Source organism: Sycon ciliatum, chromosome 5 (genome assembly GCF_964019385.1).
Source record: "Sycon ciliatum chromosome 5, ocSycCili1.1, whole genome shotgun sequence".
Classification (NCBI taxonomy): domain Eukaryota; kingdom Metazoa; phylum Porifera; class Calcarea; order Leucosolenida; family Sycettidae; genus Sycon; species Sycon ciliatum.
Genome location: NC_088647.1, coordinates 15,329,794 through 15,352,231, shown reverse-complemented (window position 1 = coordinate 15,352,231; position 22,438 = coordinate 15,329,794). Strand labels below are relative to the sequence as shown.

Sequence of the window (22,438 nt, the reverse complement as noted above, 5' to 3'; positions counted from 1 at the left end):
ATCATGAGGTATCGAATAGTTGAGATGAGACATCAGCAAGCAAATGGTGATGGGCGGAGGATGTAGTCGAGTGATTCACTGCATTAAAAAAAATTTCACGGTTCGCGTGAGACTCGGCTGGAAGCCGGGTTTTCCGCATCCGTAGGAACGCCACCACCCTTCAAGGATCAATGCGCAGATGCAGCTCCTAAAGCGGTGGGAGGTGATTCACTGCATTGGGTGGATAAAATGGTGGTTTAATGACCATGTCCCCTACCATCATGTCATGCTCCACTGCAGATACCTCAATGACAACAGTATACAAGAGCTGGAGCTGGGTGTGTTTCGAGGCATCCGTCCATCAGCTTTGTGAGTACTTTCGATTTCTGTGTCTTTGCTCGACTGGTAAAGACCAGAGGCAGGGTTGTGCTGTGTGTGTATGTGTGTGTATGTGTGTGTATGTGTGTGTATGTGTGTGTGTGTGTGTGTGTGTGTGTGTGTGTGTGTGTGTGTGTGTGTGTCCCATATGGTGCAGTGGTATGTGCAGTCGATTTCCAATCGAGAGGTTGCGGGTTCAATTCCCGACGATTATGGTCGCACATGTCTTTCTTCTCTTTCTCATTCTCCTAGCTCTTCTTTCATTCTCCTGGGTGGTAACCAACAGCCAGTGTATGCCGGAGTATGTGGTGTGGCGTGTGTGTGTAAAAAAAATGAAAAATAGGGATTCACTGGCCAGAAAAAGCCACTTCAATCAGCTGTGTGGTGGATACCAGGCTAAAATTAGTGGCGGTCAATTCATCAGCCTTGCAAGCTGTTGAATAGTGTAATCCCAGCACAAGTTGCTATGTCTAAACATAGCTGTTCGCTATCATCGCCTCTGCGGTGGGCAGGTCTGAGGTCTGAGGTGTGTGTGTGTTTACATTGTATGCAACTAACAAGGTGCAGTGCAAGTGAAACTTGGAAAACAAACACTTTCCAAAATATTCGGTGGCTCCACTGCAGCCAACAATAAAATAAATAATATCTAAACAATATCGCTGCTGCCATCGCCACCACCCTCTTACGCTGCAATTCAAGAATAATATCTCTCCAAATGTTCACCTGTGGCGCTTGATCGGGGAGTTTGAAAAAGAAGCGGGCCCAGTTGTAGTTTACATGTATGAGAAAGAAAATTATGGAGAACCGTGTGAAATGCGGGGAACAAACATGACAAAATATCGGTAGCATGGACAAGTAGGAGGACATAGCCATTTTTTCAAGTTCCTTAGGTTTTTCATCAACCACCACACCACAATTGCGCTCTCCAGCCGACCTCGACATCTTGCCACAGCACACCGTCCGCGAAGTGACATGTCCCGTACTGGGCCGAATGCCGAATGCTACTGATTGTCCTTAGGAGGTAGTAGACAAAATTGAACTAAGCAGGTACTTATTTCCAAAGGCATTTGGGCAAATGGACAGTGGTCCGAACACGCAGATCTTACCCCAAGTACCGTGATTTAGGCTGCCATAACTCAGTTGCTCATAGTTCTCATGAAACTGTGGGTGAGCTCTTCGCCTAGTAGACCCAGGTGCTCGAAGTCCGGACATGGTATCCTAAGTTCGTACACCCATATTTTCATGTTCTGTTATTGTATTCGACTCGAATATTTTACGGAGGGGACAGTGTGGTATGTTCTCCTCGCGTACCAATTTTCCGGGATCTACGATAAGCAGAAGTCCCAGACCAGACGAGTGGGTTTTCGAGTGTCCATTCGAAATACAAATAGGGTTACATTTCATGCAAAAATCAACTTTGCCAAGACCGATTTCGAACGGACACAGCGTCAAACAGATCTGCACTCAATCATCAAGAGCCAGCTTAGAGCTGAGAATGGCCAGAGGAGAAGAATTTTCAGAGAACCACCAATCCTTGCAGAAAGGTTGACACTCCTGGCATATCCACCACTGTTTTCACGCGTTTTTCACAGCGCAGCTGCTTCATCTCTGAGCCGACTAAAAACAGCTTGCATTTCGGCAACAAACTACTGTTTTCCAAGAAATTCTGGTGGAGGCACATGCCAAACATATCCCTTCGGTGCTTTCGTCGTAACCGAGGGATTGCAAGTTAGCAATTAGCAGAAATTTGTGTGTATTTCGAGTCACCTCTGAGTAGTACGGACTTAGAGCACCCTCTGCGACCACAAAATTTGATATGAAAAATCAGCGAACTCCAGAGAAACAGATCGGATCGAAAGATGGCCTGGTTCAATCGATCCTGGCCTCAAAACAAACTTGGACAAGATACCTTCCATCCACGAGCAGGATTCTGGCAAGTGATCATTGCTAGTGTGAGTTTCAGCTCGGCCAACACACACAGTAAAAGTGTCCGGACTTCGAGCACCTGGGTCTACGCATCCAGTTGCTGGGATTTGAGGTTGGCATGCAACGAAAAGCCAATTTTGAAACATACAGTAACACCTACTGTACATAAACACATCATTCCAGCGGCTTCCACATTCGCTGGATGGCATCGCGTAACTCGACCATTACTGAATTAGTGTAGCCCAGAAGCAGCCTTTTCTTGACAGTTACCGAGTTAGCGTAGCAGAGGCCACTACATTAAAACCTGTAACTAACAACCACCCATTGGGGCCAGAGAAAGCGGTCTTTAGCGGCAGGTGGTCCGTAGTTAGAGGTTTGCACCGCATAACCATAGTTATATGAATGTAAGATGTTCCGTGCCTGGCAAAGTGGTCTGTAGTACCGGGCTAGTTGCTAGTCACGATGATCTTTAGTTACAGGTTTTACTGCACTAGAACACATCCTTGTCTCAAAATACAATCCCTTTCATACACACTCTTATGATGTGTGCCATTCTCGAATGCCTCCCTGTGCATCTGCAGACACCTATACAACAACCCATTCCGGTGCCTCTGCACCATTCAGTGGCTGCGTACGTATGTTGACCAGTGGTCGGCGGTCATCCCGCGCGCAGACGAGATCCTCTGCTCGCAGCCTTCGAGCGTGTCTGGACAGGTTCTCAGCACCGTTCCAGCCGCGGATATGCTATGTGGTCAGTTTGTAGTTGACTTTTAATGGTGAATGCAGTTCTATTGTCAATAGTTGCAATGATACCTGTCTGAGTGCTTCTCACACTGCTAATGTATTATTCTGTGCAATTCAAAGTCATAATTAGACTTACATGTATATATAATATTCGTCGTTGAAAATGATGCCCAGGCGCTAGGGACGTATATAGACGTCTTTTCCAGTTCCAAATACGGTGAGCAGACACATGGCAACTTATAGCTTACCCTAGTTGTGGGTGTAGTACCCTAATCATCACTTATTTCTGTTCCGTTGTGCACCAGTAGTCAGTAGAGGCTGTGCATCATGGGACGAGTGCTGTGCGAGGTGAAACTCCATTCAGTGGAGCAGCTCATAAATGGAGATATGCACACTCGGATGAATGGGGTCGTGCGCATCTGAAAAATACGAATTTCAATGGGGAAATTACTTCGGAAAGTGTAGGGCATCTCGCGCCGGCGAAGTAATCAAATGTATCATTGGCGACAGCATTCAGTTTTTTAACGTGTGCGTAATGTTTCTTCTGATTTGACTTCATGGCTTTTGTCACACTGCAGTCCTGCCAACTGTAGCTGTTCCACTGAACAGCACCAGCTCACTGGAAGGTACATCGCTGGATCTGCCGTGCAACATCACGGGTGTGCCGCAACCCGCAGTCACCTGGACCAAGACGGGCCTGACGGGCTCAGTTCTCAGCATGCCGGACGTGGCCTGGATCGAGTCGGAAAGCACGCTGCGCATATCCCGCGTGCAGAAGCTGCACGAAGGGGCCTATACATGCCATGGACAGAACTCGGTCGGTTCAACTTCCACATCAGCCTTCGTAACCGTCCTAGGTATGTATTGTCATTTGTTTCTAGATTCCATTACTGTTTGCTGGTGGGATAGTGTCACACACTAATGACTATGTTTGCCCCTCTCCTCCTCCCCCCCCCCCCCTCCCAGATAATTGTGCTGCAGGGAACTGCCAGCTGTTCTCAGTCAACCTGTTTGACTTTCATGCAAGCGGCAACGCAAAGCACGCCAAGTTCGGCTACAGCTCAGCCTGGGTTCAGCCCAAGTCCATGCCTGGTCTGCTGGAGAGGACGCTGGACAGATCCACACAGCTGCCAGTGCTGAACGCAAGCCTGCTGAACGAAACAGCAAGCAACTCGACATTGCCTACGGACGTATCGAAGTGGTACAGCAACGGGTCAGACAGTACATTTGTTAGAAACAGCCTGCGCTTTGATATCAGTTCCGTTCCTGCTTTATCAGAATCAGCCGACGCCTTGATCTTGGACAGGAATCCATTCTTTCCAGTGGACCGTATTGGCTTCAAGGAAGCTGTGGACTGCTCTGGTCTCACTCACAACCCTGGGTAAGACTGACCTAGATGTATTACTCCTTGTTGGGACAATGTGCATTGGAAACCTTTTGAATAATTTGTTGGAACAATTTGTTGGGAGAACGTGCATTGGATATTTTACCTTTTTTGGTGCATTTTAAAACAAATTCGGTGCTGTCCAGTCCATGTAAATTTGAGCTCTGGCAATAAGAACATCACAGTAATCTTGCAGGAGATATGGTCTGTGAACACTCTAATGTACTGAGCTCTGTAGTAGACCGGGTGTCTGTGCTAAGAAGTTAGTTGCCTAGTTCCAATGACACATGGGTTTCTAGGCATTCCTGTCAAGTGTCATTGTTGTTGTTGTTGTTGTTGTTACTTTATTTTACTTCACCAGAATTACAGGCAGTAGAATGCCTTCTCACTAGACCAGGTCTAGTTCTCACAAATGATGGAGAATGTGAATGAACGTGCTGAAGCTAATGAAAAACAAGAAATAGAAAAAGATGAGAAGAACTTGTTTGCTTTATTGAGATCGGCTCTCGGCCCTGTTATCCAGGTGGACTATGCTCTGGTCGGCGTCAATATCAGTGAACGAAAACTTCAATACCACACAGCCGGGCACACACATGCTGACACTGAACACCGACTTGGAGGCCTGGCTCTTTGTGGATGGCATTCTGGCTATGGACCTTGGTGGCCTGCACGCGCCTCAATGCCAGCATGTTCTATTTGAAGATGTCTCCGAGAATGGTAAATCCTGTGCTGCTGTCCTGGTTCAACTTACACACAGTTCTGTCAATGCGCTTTACCCTCCTGTGGGCTGCCATGCATGCTTCTGGAAGTGCAAACGTTATGCCATTAAACCACTGGAGGACTTACACCCGGGCTTTGCTTAGTAGATAAAGCAGTTGTCTCATAGTTCTACGTAGTCTGCAGAAAGGACTGCTTTGTCCTCTTTCCGTGCTGCAGCTTGTCCCACGAAAGAGGCTGATGATTAACGGGATTGTGTGTGTATGGGTGTGTGGGTGTGTGGGTGTGTGGGTGTGTGGGTGTGTGGGTGTGTGTCATTTAGTGGCATGCATATGGTGTGGTTACGTTTGTGCGGGTATGTGTGTGAAAGGAATGGTTAAAGAAAAGCTTGTCGGCTACATGCCTGTTTTCTGTGTAGGTGTTCGTGTTGATGTGTACGCCGGTGACACTGTGACCAATACCTTGGCATGTGCTACACCTGTATTGGTCAGCTCTCACAGGCTAACAGCGATACCTGTAAGCACATTTGACAGAAAATATGTCACTCTGCCCTTTTCAAAATATTTTTTATGTTGGTGAAGTGGTGGGGGGGGGGGGGAGGAGGGTAAATTTACCCTTGGCATGACATGTTGTGCTTGCTTTCCCACTATTGCTATCGCACTAATCATCTTCTCTGCATGTAGTCCAGTGCATGGGAGGACAAGGACCGTAGTAGTGGTAGACCTACTTAAGATCGCATCACAAAATAATGACCGTAGTGTTATTGGATTTAACCAAATTCCCAATTTGGAAAGTCACATTTTAAACAGCTGGGACAGTGTGTTGCGAGTGCATTTGCAGTAATTGATGTGTTGCGAGTGCTTTTGCAGGTTATGACAAGAGGTAGTTGAGACTGTGTGTCGTGAGTGCGTTAGCAGTTTTTTGATATGCTGTACCTGCTCTGTGTCCGCTTTCCCCCTTGCCTTGTGCGTCGTCAGTACAACAACGTACGGCATCGCGTCGACTTGTTCATAGCCCACCGCACCCTGTGCTCGTCGCAGATCTACTTTGCCATTGTGGGTAGCGGCGGGCAGAGTAACAGCACCAGTACTGCGGTGGAAATGTTCACCATAGACGAGAATGTGTTCGGTGGAGCAGCGCTGGGCACTGTGCAAACGCCACTCTACCTACTGGACCAAGCGGTCACCGTAGACTACCAGCTATTGCCTCCATTCAATGCCCCGGGTCAACCCGCTGTGTTTGGTATCTCCCGGTCGGGGATATTGAGCACGCTCAAGTACTTGGACTACGAGGAGAGCACCGAATACCTGTTGACGTGTGCCGTGCTGGAGCGAAGCTCAGGAGCTGTGCTCGCAAGTGTTGGCCTGCTGGTGAGTAAAGCAGGCATTGCACTGAAAAGTATTGGTATGCATAGTCGAACCCTGTCAACCCGTTCTGGGTGTCATGTAGGGGAAGTGGAGAGGGTGATAAAACGTGGGGCGCTGCGGTTGACCTGTTGCATTTGATATGGAAAGTTCACACACATGCGTGCATGCATGTACGCACGCACATACGCACGCATGCATGCATGCACCCACACGCACGTGTGCACACACGCACATGTACGCCCGCACGCATGTGCACACACACATGTGCACAGACACACACACGCACACTATGGAGCGTATCTTTACATTCCCCAGGAATATGTCGTTCCCATTGCAGGTTCATCCCTGCACATTCCATGACAGTACTTCAGAGTGGTGACGTTCAATGCGCTACTGTACTAAACATTTCCGTAAAACTCTCAGACTCCATTGCAGCGTAGTTTTCACTTCTTTTGCATGGATGCCCTGATGATGCCCAATGGGCGAAATATTGGCATTAGGAAATCTATTCGATGCAGCTGAGAGCCTGTTATGTACGGTGTGCAATGGAGATATTTTCCGATACTGTACTAGAATCCAATCTAGTACATAACGTGCACTTCCTTGCCATGGTTGTGCTGGTATTGTGACTATCCACCCATGGTTGTGCTGGTATTGTGACTATCCACCCATGGTTGTGCTGGTATTGTGACCATCCACCCATGGTTGTGCTGGTATTGTGACTATCCACACTTGGTTGTGCTGGTATTGTGACTATCCACCCATGGTTCTGTTACTCTGGTGCCTACAGGTTCTGGTGGTGGACTTGAATGACAATGCACCGGAGTTGAACGTCACAACATACGACGCGGTGGTGAACGAAATGAGAGAAGAAGGAACCATCGTGGCCAGCCTGAACGCCACCGATTCCGATGCCAGTGGAAATGCGGTTCTGAGCTTTGTAATCGGAGATAAGGTTGTCACGTGAGTTCTTCTCGCTCGGATATTTCATATGGTGCAATATTTCACAGATGTGCACAAATATTTCCCACAGCCATGAGTGAGTTCAAACAAGAGAAACTAACAACAAGTAGGACTAATAAGCAATCTAGAAACAGGCAGGTGATGTGTATGTGTATATGACGTCATATAAACCGCTTTGCCACGGGTCAGGGCAACCCTGCCCGTGAGCTCATAATCATTTTCTTTTGAGTTTCATGAAGAATTGAACTCGGATGGTGAGCCAATTAAATTATGGTGAAAAAGGAGAAGGACAAAATGTTACGAGTTGTGACTAACTGTCGACCAACGTAACCTGATCTTATACAGTCAGCGAGTGCGACAAAATGGCACAAAGCTGACAAGGAGTACTGAGACATTCGGCGCCCTGACACCTAGCTCCAACACTTCTCCAAGGCGCAAACCAACAACCTTCCAACTTGGAAGGCTCAGGTTGGTGGAAAGGTCTAAGAGGGGAAGGAAAGTGCAATGAAGAAGAGCACGAGCTGCGCCCAACGGCAACAACCTTGTCTCAGTACTCATTGTCAGTTTTGTGCCATTTTGTCGCACGAGCTGACTGTATAAGATCTGGTTACTTTGGTGGACAGTCAGTCATAACTCGTAACATTTTGTCCTTCTCCTTTATGAAGAAGTCAGTTGTTTGTTCCAGGATGCCTTGTGTCGTTTGAGAGTGCGAGTCGGATAGCAGAGGCGAAAATAACAGCAGGTGGGTGAGTGAGGATGCAAGGAGAGACCGTGATAACCTGAAAATGGAGCATGGATGCATCAAACTGGCTGCTACATTATTATTGGATACATCACCTTGGCAGAATACTGCTGGCCGGAACACACAAACTCGCTTTTTCCGCTACAGCAGGCCAATCGAGATTATCACATCTCGTCCATAGCAGCTTATATATCCAAAATATGGCTTACGTCTGAGTGAACACAAATATGGTGTACGAAATTTCAGTTTCCCTTGCTGTTGTATACATTGTGGTCCTCTTTCATTCTGTTTTCCATACTCAGATCAGTAGGATATCAAGGCATGGCGAGGTTCAGCTTTACTGTGACGATAGCCGACTCCAGCAGTGCGGACAACACGTCCGTAGCAGCCAGCATTCATGTGCAAGGCAATGCGGTGTGCCTGGAAAGCCAGTTCAGTGTGCGTCGTGTGGCCAGTAATCAGGCTGAGATTGTGCTGACATCATACGGGTACTTCATGGATTCTGGCGGTAAGCCACAAGATAGGAAGAGAAGTGCCGCGCTCGTGAGCATTGAGCATGTAGAGAATTCTGCGGACATTGCCATTTTCTGTAGAGTTCAGACCAAGTTGAGTCGGTGTCCGTGCTATGGCCTATTTTTGCCATCAGAAGAAACCCAAGCTCAAGCTAGATGTGGTTCAGTAAAGGTCTGGAGTTTGGCCGCAAAATGCACACTATCCTCTCACTATGCAATGCACTCACATATATGTGCAAACACTCTCCTTATCTCTCCTCTCGTCATTTTCCTATCCGAATGATGGATGCATGGACCAACTTTAGAACCCAAGACCCAAGACCGTCGGTTCATTGGAGAGGTCATACACCTCATCAACAGCACGTATACCATGTTTCCTTTTTGCCTGTGCTGTCCTTTTCCCATCGTGTTGTATCCCCATCCCCAATAAAACTGGTCAGTCACGTTGTTCAGTGTGGTTGACGAAAATTCTGCACAGGGCCGAATGCTGCTGCTCACCCCTATATATCAGTGTGCTTCGGTAAAAAATAAACAAGGAAAAAGTTATGTGGATGAGGTTTCATCTACTGCAGCACAGATGTGTGCGCATTCACTCATTCTTTTTGTGCTTTGTCAGGACAGGAGGTACAAGTACGCTTCAACCTTTCATACAGGACATTTGTAGCTTTCTTCTCCTTCGGTGCCCTCTCCAAGCCCACCTTCCCACCGTCAGATAGAGTTGCAGCATGGCAAAGCCATAATATGCCAAGATGATCACACAAAATTAGTCTTGCTTGCTGTGGTTTGCTTGCATGTGCTTCGATGCAGAATGCCGTCGCTGTGTGGCTGGTGAGTACTGTCCAGGAGATGGCACAAAGGGCAGGTGTGGATGTGCGCCACCACTGATGAACTGTTCTCTGGCAACCCTCTACTCCCAGGGCTTGGCAAGAAGGTGCTCCCTGTGCCCCGAGGGATCGGTGAGTAGTGAACAAGTAGAAAAGGCATACCGTACTTTCCAGAGTGTACGCTGCTGCACTTTAAAGACCAGTAATTCAACTTTTAAAAAATTCCCTGTGGCTTTTACAACAATGGTCAAATTAACAGTGATAAACTCGGTAAATTTATAGAAAAGAAAAAGGACCAAGAAACTACAAATTCCGCCACAATGTCCACTAACACCACCAGTTACTAAACAATCAGATACTGCCGTTCTACAACTAACTGGCTGACAGCCCTAGCACATCATCGGTCAGTGTCGTGCAATGTTATCGCATGAGCTGATTGTTTAGTAACTGGTGGTGTTAGTGAACATTATAGCGTAACTTGTAGTTCCTTTGTCCTTTTTCTTTTCCATAAATGTATCCTTGGCTCTCCATCCAAAGTCCATTGTTGCATAAACTGGGTAGCATAAACTGGGTAGATGTCAGTTTTTCGCGAGGAAAAATCTAGGTGCGGCTTATACTCCAGTGCGGCTTATACTCCAGTGCGGCTTATACTCCAGTGCGGCTTATACTCCAGTGCGGCTTATACTCCAGTGCGGCTTATACTCCAGTGCGGCTTATATACTCCGCAGGATATGGTAGGTATAGGTTTGTGGTCCAAATGTGTTGTGCCTCTAGATTGTGGTGTTCCTTAGCAGTCGGTTGCATGTTGGCTTTGGAGCTTTCCTTTCGCGATGTTGGAAATGATGTGGAGGTTTTGATGATTTACACGAGTTGAGCGAGAATAAAGCAGAAGCATGCAAGAGTGAGAGAGAGAAACCATCCTTAAAGACCACAATCAATAGGACAAGCTGAATCAACATGGAAACCTTATTCGTGCAAGCCGGGAGTATGTGAAGTGGTGCATGCTGTTTAATGCGTGCATTCAGGTGCTGAACAGTCCTACAAACATACCGACTGTCGGCATTCAACGTTGTAGATGAGATGACCGAGGTGGTGGGTTGGTAGGACATCCTTCCGCATCGTGAACACATGCATCGTTATAAAGACTGATACAAGTGTACTGCGTACTATGTTCGACGAACGACAGATCTTACTGCACGGTACACTTTGATAGACGCCTGCCCTTTCCACAGCAAACATAAATAGATGGGACAACAGACAGGACCAACTAACAGAGGTTTTTGAGTGTGCTCGATGGACGGCAACTTCTGCAACAAAAACTCCGGGTAACCATTTTTCACAAACACAGTGCGGAGAAAGTTTGGCAGGACGAACAAATGCGCTTCGCACGATCTGCAAGGTTACGCATTAAGTTGACTTGGTACTGAGAAGAACAATACGAATCGTGCACAATGTACTGACCGGTGAAAGTCGGCTTTCGGTATATGGATCAGAACCTCACAAGTCGACTTCTCTACAAGTACATTTCTGGACTTTTCGTGTTCACACGTGAAACGAAGGGCAGAATGGAGGCCGTTTAGCAAATCGAGAAACACCTCGCTACACTCTACATTGTCGAAATAAGTAAGCGAGTCTTCGACAAAGCGAACGTAAAGATCAGGCCACAACGAATCATCAATTCTTGACTCGCAGTGACCTACACATATGTTAGGTAATACCGGATCAAGGGACGAACCATAGTAACACCATCTACCTGTTTATACGTCACATTGTTAGACGAAAACTCAACTCCAGTTGTACCCAGCAACATCAATCGTCTGAGCGCCATTTCAGACATCCACGACTTGGCCATATCGTCTTCTTCTTAGCCAATTTCCAAGCCGATTATGCTTCAGCGGGCCATCTTGGAGTGTAAAGATTGCTGCATTCTGACAGTACAGGCATCGATACACAGGTACAGATCAAGAACGACCACAAACAGCTATTGAGAACCGTCATAGTCACCCAACATGGCTTTCGGTCCTTGTTCTTCTCGGCACACAAACTAATCGTGTTGCGAAGCTATTCCTGCCTCACGATTACGAGGTAGACCCATTGACGGGGAACATCAGAAATGGTACGGTGTTTGTTCGAGCGCTGAAACTTGGCTCATGTTGCATCGTCTTGGATCGCTGCTGCTCTTGACCCATGCCTAGAATGGCGCAGTCGCAACAAGTTAGGAGCGACCTGCTGTGCACCTGGATTGCGTGAAGGCGTCGAAAAGACAAGAGTACCTCCTTCCAGTACTCATGATTTCAATCACAGGTTTTCCACTAGTGGAAGGTCATGTATCCACTGTGATTGCACCTATTGAGTTGCTCTTCTTACCGAACCCGCTTTGAAGTGGTTTATCACATGATACTAGTAATAGTGACCATCTCTGCAAGTGAACCGTGCCGGCGCAAGCATCATTTTATTGATTTGCTGACACGGTGTTTGTTCCTGTGTTGTTGCGTTTGTCCATCGGTAGCTGTGTGCTAATGGCCTGATCACACCTTGCGCCGATGGCTACTATGCCGACAAGTGCTCACTGGCTGTAAGTACGTATGCTGGACTCGACGTGAGGGACCTGTCCCACACTGGAGGTTGAATGATCACCAGACAAAACCATTTTGATTGATTAGAATGATTTTGTCTGGTCGCGTAAGCACGAAACTTTGACTCGCAAGAAAGCCTTGCCCTACTGTGTTAGTGAAGAAGCTTGGTCTGTTGCGTTGTTGAGCACTGTGTGAACAGGGAACTAGCTCTACTGCGAATGCATTGGCGGGTGAATGTGGAAGGTAGCCCCGTTCAAATAGCTGTCGACGTTGTGCCCAACCCGCAGCTAAAACTGTGAGCCCAGACTTTTGTAGAAATCATTGCCTCTAAGGTGTTATACAGGCTGGGACTAACGGAATGGATATTTCTATAGCTGTGCCTGGCTGTGTTGTGTTGCTGTGTGTCTTTCTCCCACCGGTCAGTCATGTCCTGCACAGTGTTCACCGTGTACTAAAGGCAGTGCCTGTACTGCAGGTGTGCGTACTCTCTGCAGACCTGGCACATACTCGGCAGCACGTAAGTCCCAACTGAAGTGTTCACTATACCCAGTACATGTACATGTACATGTTGTCTGATTGCATTGCATTGCATTGTATTGCATTGTATTGTATTGTATTGTATTGTGTATTTTTTACTTGGGCATTCCCAACAGACCCTAACTAAGGTCTTCTTACAGGTTGCCGAAAGATACTGCACATACGTAGTCGGGGATCTGAAGTGCATAGTAGGCTCCAGACCACCTAGCCAAATTTGCACCGGGATCACATGTATTCCGTGCTGCCACTACTGTTCCTCTCTACTAAAGCATAGCTTACGATGGCCTGGATTAATGTAAATAGAATGGCTCTTTAGGCTTGAAGCGGCCATTGATGCAAGTACTGACTAAGAACTTTGTATGGGACATGTACAGGATAGCGATGTACAGGATAGCGCGCTAGGCATGGTGTGTCACGTGATGACAGCCCTACCACACACACACACACACACACACACACACACACACACACACACACACACACACACACACCCGCACGCACACGCACACACACACAGAGACACACGAAATATAGCGATGTGGACCCTGGCTAGCTAAAGTAACGTCTCTTGCATAGCTTCGAGAATACCTTTACCTATTGGGTGTTTGTGCTGCTTCTGCAGTGAAGTGCCTGCCATGTCCACGGGGCACGTTCTCTTCCCAGTGGGGCTCTTCCTTCTGCTCCTGTTGTGGTAATGGCATGGAGAGCTCCTACGCCAGAGATACCTGCGTGCCGTGTCAACCCAACGAGTTCTCAGTGGCTTTGAACACTTCAGTGAACTTGACGGCAACGACCGACGGAAATGTCTGTGGTCACTGCACGACCTGTGCCAACAGCACTCAATGTAAGCGAATAGTTGCCGAAAACCTCAATGACGCAATGTTGACTGCGTTGTTGTTATCTTGCTTTCGATGGTAAGGCATGCCAGCGATTGTTCTACAAATACCTATATGCATTCCTAATGTAATGGCTAAATCTCCTTGCCGTATTCACCGTCTTCGCGCTGTTCCTCCCATTTTCAGCTTTGATATGATGAGGTGTGATTGTGCAACAGAACGTATTGCAAAAGGGTCGACTTCATGTACACGATCACAAGTATTTATATAAAAAGATACGTCAACTGAAACCTCTGTTCCTGCTGTGCGTACACATTCACATATCAGCACACGAATCACAGAAGCCATATAGTTTTAACTAAGCCTTTCGTTCTATTACTTTTCAAGTCGAAAAGTGATGAAGAGTAATGGTACGAAAGGCCTAGTCGAAATTATATGGCTTCTGTGATTCGTGTGCTGATTTGCTTTCTTCCAACCAAGAATCTATACATTCACAGGCCCAATGAAGAATACAAAATTAATACATGTTCAGCCATGGTTGGCTATAAAAACCCTGCAATCGCCATGCAAAGTGGTCATTGGCTACCCCAGCCATGTATTGCTTGGAATAAAATAAAAAATAAATAAAAAATAATACATATTTGGGTACATCTTTTGATGCACTGTTTCCCTGTGGTGTTTTGCTGTTTCTGATTTCAGGTCCCTGTCTACAGGACTACTCGCCATGTCCCAGTCATGTCCGCTGTGTCAACCTTGTTACCAAGGTACCGGCCTACTCATGTGGGAAGTGTCAGCCGGGCTTGGTGCGCAATGGAAGTCGATGTGACGATATTGATGAGGTTAGACAAAGCACGCACAGCGCTCAAAACGTTTTCGGTTATCCTATTGAAAACAAGTTAGCTGCCACTGAATAACTCGACATGATAGACAACAGGCAGTGAATGGTATACATCGGGGTGCTGCTTAATAAAATGCGATGAGTGGTCAACTACAGTCCATTCACAAATGATTGATCTTATTATTCTTATAACATTTTCAAATCCGATTTTGATCGAATTGGGCTAAAAAAACATTTATAATTCAATGATGCCGGAAACGGGTTTTGGACCAGCATGTCGGTACAATTATTAATGGGAAACCCAGTTGAAACACTCAAACCTGACCTAAAAACTAACTTCCCTAGGGTTTTGGAAGGTTTAGGAGAACGTCAAATTCAAAGGAGAAGTCGGGCTATGGCTTATCTTTTTTTGGAGACACGAATAGCATTCCAAACTGCATGCTATTTTGAAAATGGTCACCCGTTGACCTGGTTAAGGCCCAATGCAATATGATGAACCTTTTTCTGAATGGACTGTAGTGCCGGCCGCTGCGTCACCAGACTGGGCACTGGTGCAGCGCAATAACTATTCGTAAGATCGGATTTTATTAAGAAAAAAACCGTACAAAGAACTCAGATGGTGAGCCAAGGAAAAATTTTAACATGGAAAAATGCGGGGCACAAGTTATGCGATGGCCACCTTTTCCATGTTACAACTGTACTAGGGTACCGTAGAATCCCGCGGATAAGTCCACCCGCGGATAAGCCCATGCTCGCGCATAAGCCCAGCGTTAGTTCGAACATACAGAGCTTCGTCGTACAAACCCGTGGGCCTAGATCATACCAAGAGTCCATAAATTATGGACTCTTGATTATACCATGTACATAGTCATGTAGGTTTTTTTGGTACATTTCAGCACAATCATCGGTTGTTTTCGTTTGCACAGTGGTTTTCAGCAATGTACTTCTCACTTCCTTGATACTTTTCAGTAGCACATTTTTGGTGTCGGTGTAAAAGCCCATGTTCACGTATAAGCCCACCGAAATATCCTTGTGAAACAGATAAGCCCATGGGCTTATCCGCGGGATTCTACGGTATACCTTTGAGACTTATCCAGGATAAGTGACAGTACTATTAGTATTAGAAGAAGCAGTGGTGTCTGCATGGCCAGCTGGATGTGCAGGTCGTGACGGGCAGTATGCGCTTGGGTGGTGGCTCGTCTGCAGCAATGGATGTTGGCTGCCTAATCAGTTGCGATTGGAATGCGTTCTGGCAGTTATGCTGCTCCTAAAGATGGTTATCAGTAGTTGTTCAGGGTACGGACAACACAAGTGCATGTCCAAGGAAATTGAAACGAAGAGAAAAAGAGAGTAGAGAAGTGTTAGAAGTACAGGAACGAAGAAATAGAGAAGAGAAGCGTTCTTGAGATGAAGAGTAGAGAGAAGAGCAGAGAGACAGACTGGAAAGAAGTTCTACAGAAGACGCGAGAGAGAGAGAGGAAAGGTGAGAGAACAGACAAAACGAAAATAGCAAAGGTAAAAGTCCGAGCCACAACAAAGTCAAACAATGTCTATCTTGTTGACAAGTTCAACCATCAGGCAGGAACAGTAGAAGTCATGAAGAGTGGGAACATACCGTCTGCATTGACCACCGCACAATCCATCATATTGAACACTGTCTACTTCGACGATTTCCGGGTTTCGCCAGAGGCAACAGTACTGCTCCACCAGCTGATGAAACGTGTCCACTGCGCCCATGGAAGCATTGTAGTCTGCCACTGTCTTTCGGTAGCTGTACTTCTACTTTGTGCGAAAACCAGCAAAATAAGGGAAATGAGAGAAAATTAAGGGAAACTGGGTGTGTGACTAAGGGATTTGCTTTGGCTGGGTTGGCAAGTATAGTGGTGGCTAGCTGCATCCTTTCCCTTCCGGTTGCTCATAGTGCTGTCATTGCCACGGTGCGCAGTGCACAATCAACAACTTCTTGCCCTTCTATTGCTGGTGGAGGATGGTGCTGTCCCTGATGTACCGGGAAGTATCATACTTGATGCAGCGCTCAATAATTCAACGTTAGTCTTCATCACAGGAGGGAAACCACGGTGATTCATGACTCTTCTTCCCACAAACTGGATGTCGCGCTGCACAAGAGAGTCCGCCAGCTTTATGAAGGTACAGAAGTTGTATTTGAAGACAATATGATACCGACCCTTCAGTTCTGCCATCAATCTGAGCACTACGTCTTGTGCGAGTCCTCCCGCAGTATTTTCTTGGCCAGTGTAGATTTCGAAGTGGAGCACGACGGATCGTATGCTGCGAAGGCCTTGAAGCCCCACCGTGTGGGCTTGTTTGATAGATAGCATTTTCCACGAAATCTATGTGTTCCAGTCGCAGAAGTAAAGAGAGGAGCATGGTGGTGGTTTTGGTGGTGGGGCCCTTTAAGCTCAGCCGGTCAGCCGCACGGCGCGTGCCGTATGACCGCGGCACTGGCCACATGCGCAACGCCTTGATGGCGGGACAGCGCAATACGCGGTTATCAATTGTCACGTGTCATTTGACCAGCACTGGCGATGTGTAAGACCTGATGTCTCATCCTACTGATTCACCGAGTTCTGCAGCCAATGGCGAATTGAACACAGTACTATATCTTCAGTGAAAAAGTACACCTAAATAGAGTTGCTATAACCAAGACATTGGCTGCTAAAATAACAATAAAATTAACCAACAGCCAATGATTGTTTCACATCTACGGAAACGAAAAGTGAGTCTTTCCCTTCGCCGAAACTTACATTCCATACGTTCTTGGAGTTTGGCTGTGCAGTATCTGGATTTTCTGGAGTGGCTATGGAGCGTTTGCAAACATGGGAACTTTTGAACGGCTTTGCACTCGCGAACAGACGAGAGAGAGAGAGAGTTCAAAAGTTCTAAACTTGTGCTTAGAACATGGACAGTGTATGTCGAGCCACTCCAGTCACCAGCGCTCTTAGCAGTAATAGTGAGCAGTATTCTTCTGTAATATGTACCAGTTCAGAAAAGGTACTCTGATGCCAGCAAGCTCTACTTCAAATTTCCTGTACTTAAAAACCAGCTCCTGGCTACTGGAGCGTGAAAATCCCGAAAGGCATTCAGATAAACTCTACTTAAATTTCCCGTGTGTGTGTGTGTGTGTGTGTGTGTGTGTGTGTGTGCATGCGCACGCACGTGTGTGTGCGTGTGTGTGTGCGCACGCGTGCGTGCATGTGCGCATGTGTATGTGTGTGTGTTTGTCCAGTGTCTGACTGCAGGGTTATGCTCACCACTATCCCAGTGTGTGAACACAGTCCCCGGCTACTACTGCTCAGCATGTCCTGGAGGCTATACAGGCCTGACACCGGCTGCTTCTAGTTTGAATGTCAGCAATGTCACTTCACAGGTATGTTATGATTGTTATGACAAAAGAAAGTTGGCTGTTCACATCGTTCCAACTAACACTTTCCCTGCTGGCTTGCCACTTGACTGACTGGTGCAAGGATTATCATGGCTGTCGTTTAGAGCAGGCAAGGATCTTACCAAACCTTTGACTCTGCAAACCGGCAAAAGGCCCGTAGATGCTCATTGCGACTTGCCTAGGAAAATCATCTCTCGTTAGTTGAGCTGGACTAAGCTGAGAACTAACTGCAATGTTGTGAACGGTTCCATCAACCTTCTGTGAGCGGGATGAAGTACCGTGGTGTGATATGGTTACAATAACCCTCTCCTACACAACCTTTTGTTGTAGCAGGAATTTCAATGCTGAGTGCAAGCGGACTACCTTTGAAGAATGATGCGGTATTTCAATACAAACGCAATGTCGCATCTGACCATCATTATTTCTACTCCAATGTCTGCCATAAGCAAGTAGAAACGTGCCTTAGAACCCGGGGGCGTCGAAAAAGTATTCTACATTGGTGCGAGTAAGAGAAGGGGGTTCGGGGGCCTTCCCGCGGAAAATATTTAGGAAAATTGGGTCCGAAAAGCCCATATTTCATTATTAAAATCACAGTGATGAAGTTGGTTGCTCCTACGTCGCTTGCTGCCAAACTTGACACTTGACTGACTCACTTACACCGGACTGCCATCCGGAGAAAGTCCCTAGCACCAGTACAGCTGCCTGTCGGATTGGACTGCCAACAATCTCACCTCAACCCAATCATCTGAGAGTGCTTATGCTGGGACAGAACACTCAGTGTACATCTTTTGATGATTAGGTAGGCAAGAACTCCAGCTTCTAGCACCCATTCTCTTAGAGTGAATCAGTGGTGGTCTATCCCATACAACGGCGATTATGCTGTACCATACGTTTCTGTTTGCAGGTGTGCAATGACATTGATGAATGCATTGTCAGTAACGGTGGATGTGATCTGCACAGTGTGTGCCATAACATTGATGTAAGTAGCAACCAGCAAGGTAACTTGTGTATGTGTCCGTGTATGTGTCCGTGTATGTATCCGTGTGCCCATGTGGAAAGCCTGACCAAGAGCATATCACACATTGTGCAGTGTGATTATGCCCGTGATATCACACATTGTGCAGTGTGATTATGCCCGTGATATCACACATTGTGCAGTGTGATTATGCCCGTGATATCACTTCTTCTTATCCAGGTTCAGTGGGTCATGTGACCATATTCACATGTGACATATCATTTTGATCAGTGTACCACACTGCACACACCTATACTACTATAGATGTGCTGCTTGTATTTAAAATCGCCATATAATGTGTACGTCAGACCAGCTGAGCATGTGGAAGTACAATCATGTACATGCACACTGCGTACATGAATCTAGAAGAAATTTTGCAGGCTTGTATACAATACAGGTACAGTCAACTTGGCTAATAACGACTGCGGATATAACGACTGCGGATATAACGACAATTCGCGAACAACGACAGATGTTCCATGCCCAGAGCAAAGTCCATTCTACCTGTATGCATATAATGAGACTTCGGGTATAAGGACACTTCGCGAATAAGGACACTTTTCTGATGCCCGGCCGAGTATCGTTATAAGCAAAGTTGACTGTACTTCTATGTACATTATATGCAACACTAAAACCAGGCTTATGTGCCGATAGTGCATAACCGAAAACCAGGCTTATGTGCCGATAGTGCATAACCGAAAACCAGGCTTATGTGCCGATAGTGCATAACCGAAAACCAGGCTTATGTGCCGATAGTGCATAACCGAAAAATCAGGCTTATATTCAAAACTACATGTCAAATCACTGAGTCTTGGAGAAAATTCACCCTGACGTGGATCGCCGTGCTTCAGCTCCAACACGTACCACCTGGGAACGTAGCATTTGGAGCAGCGTCGAAGAAGCTTGGTAGAGCTCTGTGGCTGAGTCACAAGAAAAGCCGTTACGTCCTCCAGTGCATTCATAGCGTCATGGTAGGATTTCGTGAGCAGCTGGCCCTCTTCAGGTTCGTCGTTATCATCATGATCACGCTCATCACCGCTACAACTTGCACCTTCGCCGCTTTGCTGCAATGCTGCCAGGACGAGCTCTTCCTCCCAATCCTCTCCCAGGGTTGCAAATGACATGGTCTCGTGACTCACTCTCGTCATCAAATGATGTGTACGCATCAGCAGTACAGCCACTTCTAACCTGAACAAGCAGAGATTGAAGGTCTGCGGAGTCACTGGATTCTGAAGAAGGCTCCACTGTCTCATCCTCAGTAAGGTCAAATTCGGTGGGTTCTTCAGTGGATGGCTGAACTGGAGCTTGACATTGCTGACACAATCGCTGAGATTGGGGTGGCAGGGTGCGTTGTCCATGAACAGCAAATCTTCCGATCTCGCCTCTTCATGTCGCTGTCCACGTTTCTCAGCCACTCCTCAAAAAGCTCAGAATTCATCCACGCTTTGCGATTGGACTTCCAAGTCACGCCGAGAGCAGTCAGATTGATATTTCTGAAGCAGCGAGGCTGAGCGGATTTGCCTATCACAAATAGCTTCAGCTTCTCACCTGTCATGGAGCAGCAGAACATCACAGTAAGTCGTTCTTTTGATTGCTTTCCTTCTCTGCAGTCCTCTCCTCGTTGGACGAGAGACTTCTCAGGGAGCGCGGCGGTTAAAAAAATCCACTCTCGTCCGTATTGAAAACGTTCTGCGGTTCGTAGTCTTTATGGAGGGCATTGACTCCCTCTTTCCAGTCGTAGACAACGGCAGTATCCATATCGGTGGACTCTCCGCTCAAGGTAGCAAACTTCACGCCGTAGAGATTCCTGAAGGATACCAACCAGCCGTTCGATTCAGCAAACGATTCGACGCCAAGGCGTTCAGCAAAACTCTTCGCCTTTTGGCAGATCATTGGTCCGCTCAGGGGAATACACTTCGCTCTGCACATACGGAACCACTCCCAGACCAGACCAGGCCGTTCAGATCTTCGTTACCCGTCTCCGGGAAATTCTTTTCTTTGTCAGTGGAGCACCAGTTTCCGCGTACATCAGGATCGCTTCTTTGTGCAGCAGGATACTCTGAATCTGCGTCTTCCAAACTTTCACTTCGTTCGCAATTTTCCGCGCAGACATCCCCCTTTCCGACATCTTAATCACCTCCAGCCTCTCCTTGAGCTGCAAAGCCTTTGGCTTTCCCATCGTTGAATAAAATCTCTTTCAAACAAAACAGACTCGCTGCAGTGGGTCGATCTACATGCACTGCGTGTAGCTGCATCAATGACAATGAGCCTGCAGCTAGCGAGCGCTGATCAAGCAAGACTGTGTCATGCGCCTGCGGGCTTCACACCTGTCAAGTGTCATGCATGCACCGCGTACATCTACGCTTCCTGCGGCGCACATGCACAACTTAAGGTGTAGATCTACAATGTACAACATCATGTACATTTAACATGCAACACGGTCGCGGGTGGGTGGTCGTCGGGTCGCGTTGAGCGAGTGGTCGCCTTATCCGAGTTGTTTTGAATGTGAATGCGTCCGTGACAAGGAAAAGTGGTCGCCATGGTCGAGTGATCGCCATATCCGAGTGGTTGCCATTACAAGTTTTACCGTATATTACTGCTATGCACAATACACATGAGTACCTACATAACAAGAGTACATATATAACAAGAGTACATATATAACAAGAGTATATTATATAACACATGAGTTTGAAAATACTCAGTGCAGTTTATGCATCTGGTGTGCATGGCGTGTTGTATTCCAGGGTAGCTTTTACTGCGGCCCTTGTCCGTCCGGCTACGTCGGCAATGGAGACGATGGGTGCACGTACGTTGACCCGTGTGCTGCCGGTGTGCACAGCTGTGACTCGAATGCCGTCTGCAGAGTGCTGTACGGGGACAGATCTATCTGCCAGGTTAGTCCACACTGGGCACACGACAGATCTATCTGCCAGGCACACAGTCAAAATATTCTTCGAGCCATTCGAGAAATAGATTAAAAAAACCCGACCGCATGAAAGGAAAGATCCACAAATTATGATCATGTGCGATCTCCTGGATAGATTTAGTTGAAGGTGTAATAATAATGATAATAATAATAATAAAACAGGTCGCGTAATGAAGCAGCATAACGATAGATGTGCAAAGTCATGATGCCTGGTCCGCTTCTGTCCTGGGTTCACTACCCCGTGCGTTGCAGCCGCGAGCAAAACCAGCTCAGGCTGAGAGTTCCCTCCATGATTGCTTGTCCAAAGCGCGCATTCTGAGCCCACTCAGATCAGTCATGGTCTTCAGTGGCATGTCTCTGGCAGCTGTGCTTGCCTTGACTGCCGTGGCCAGGTTCGATTACGGGCGTCCACGCACACCGGTGACATCTCGACGGAAGTAGTTGTCCATTGCCTGCTGTGGCGGGGCATCTGAGGGCATCCTCAGAACATGACCCAACATCCGGAAACGGCGGACAGCAACGGTGTGCGAAAGTGGCTGTGTGTGTGCTCTGGAATATAGGTCTTTGTTGGAGATGATGGCGGGATACCTAATTCCGAACAAGTTCCGTAGTTGATGTCTATGGAAGGCGTTCAGCTTCTCCAGTTCTGCCTCTGTCAGTCCCCAGGTTTCGCAGTTGTATAACAGTGTTGGTAGGACGATGGCATTGTAGAGACGAAGCCTGGTTTCCTCGGATACAAGTTGACGTCGTATCCAGAGCGAATACATG

General features: G+C 47.0%; 1 protein-coding gene across 1 annotated transcript in view; it reads left to right on the top strand.

Moving 5' to 3' along the window:
- The window catches only part of LOC135817787 (uncharacterized), a 73,291-nt gene that overhangs the window by 21,665 nt on the left and 29,188 nt on the right, over nt 1–22,438 (top strand). Inside the window, exons 13-29 of the mRNA XM_065331028.1 lie at nt 280–348; nt 2,865–3,034; nt 3,606–3,884; nt 3,994–4,408; nt 4,935–5,128; nt 5,547–5,644; nt 6,106–6,498; nt 7,286–7,458; nt 8,503–8,708; nt 9,520–9,668; nt 12,046–12,111; nt 12,536–12,629; nt 13,272–13,493; nt 14,185–14,324; nt 17,571–17,711; nt 18,631–18,705; nt 21,489–21,638. Of these exons, the coding sequence (XP_065187100.1) occupies nt 280–348; nt 2,865–3,034; nt 3,606–3,884; nt 3,994–4,408; nt 4,935–5,128; nt 5,547–5,644; nt 6,106–6,498; nt 7,286–7,458; nt 8,503–8,708; nt 9,520–9,668; nt 12,046–12,111; nt 12,536–12,629; nt 13,272–13,493; nt 14,185–14,324; nt 17,571–17,711; nt 18,631–18,705; nt 21,489–21,638 (3,034 nt within the window). The remainder of the gene's footprint in view (nt 1–279; nt 349–2,864; nt 3,035–3,605; nt 3,885–3,993; nt 4,409–4,934; nt 5,129–5,546; nt 5,645–6,105; nt 6,499–7,285; nt 7,459–8,502; nt 8,709–9,519; nt 9,669–12,045; nt 12,112–12,535; nt 12,630–13,271; nt 13,494–14,184; nt 14,325–17,570; nt 17,712–18,630; nt 18,706–21,488; nt 21,639–22,438) is intronic.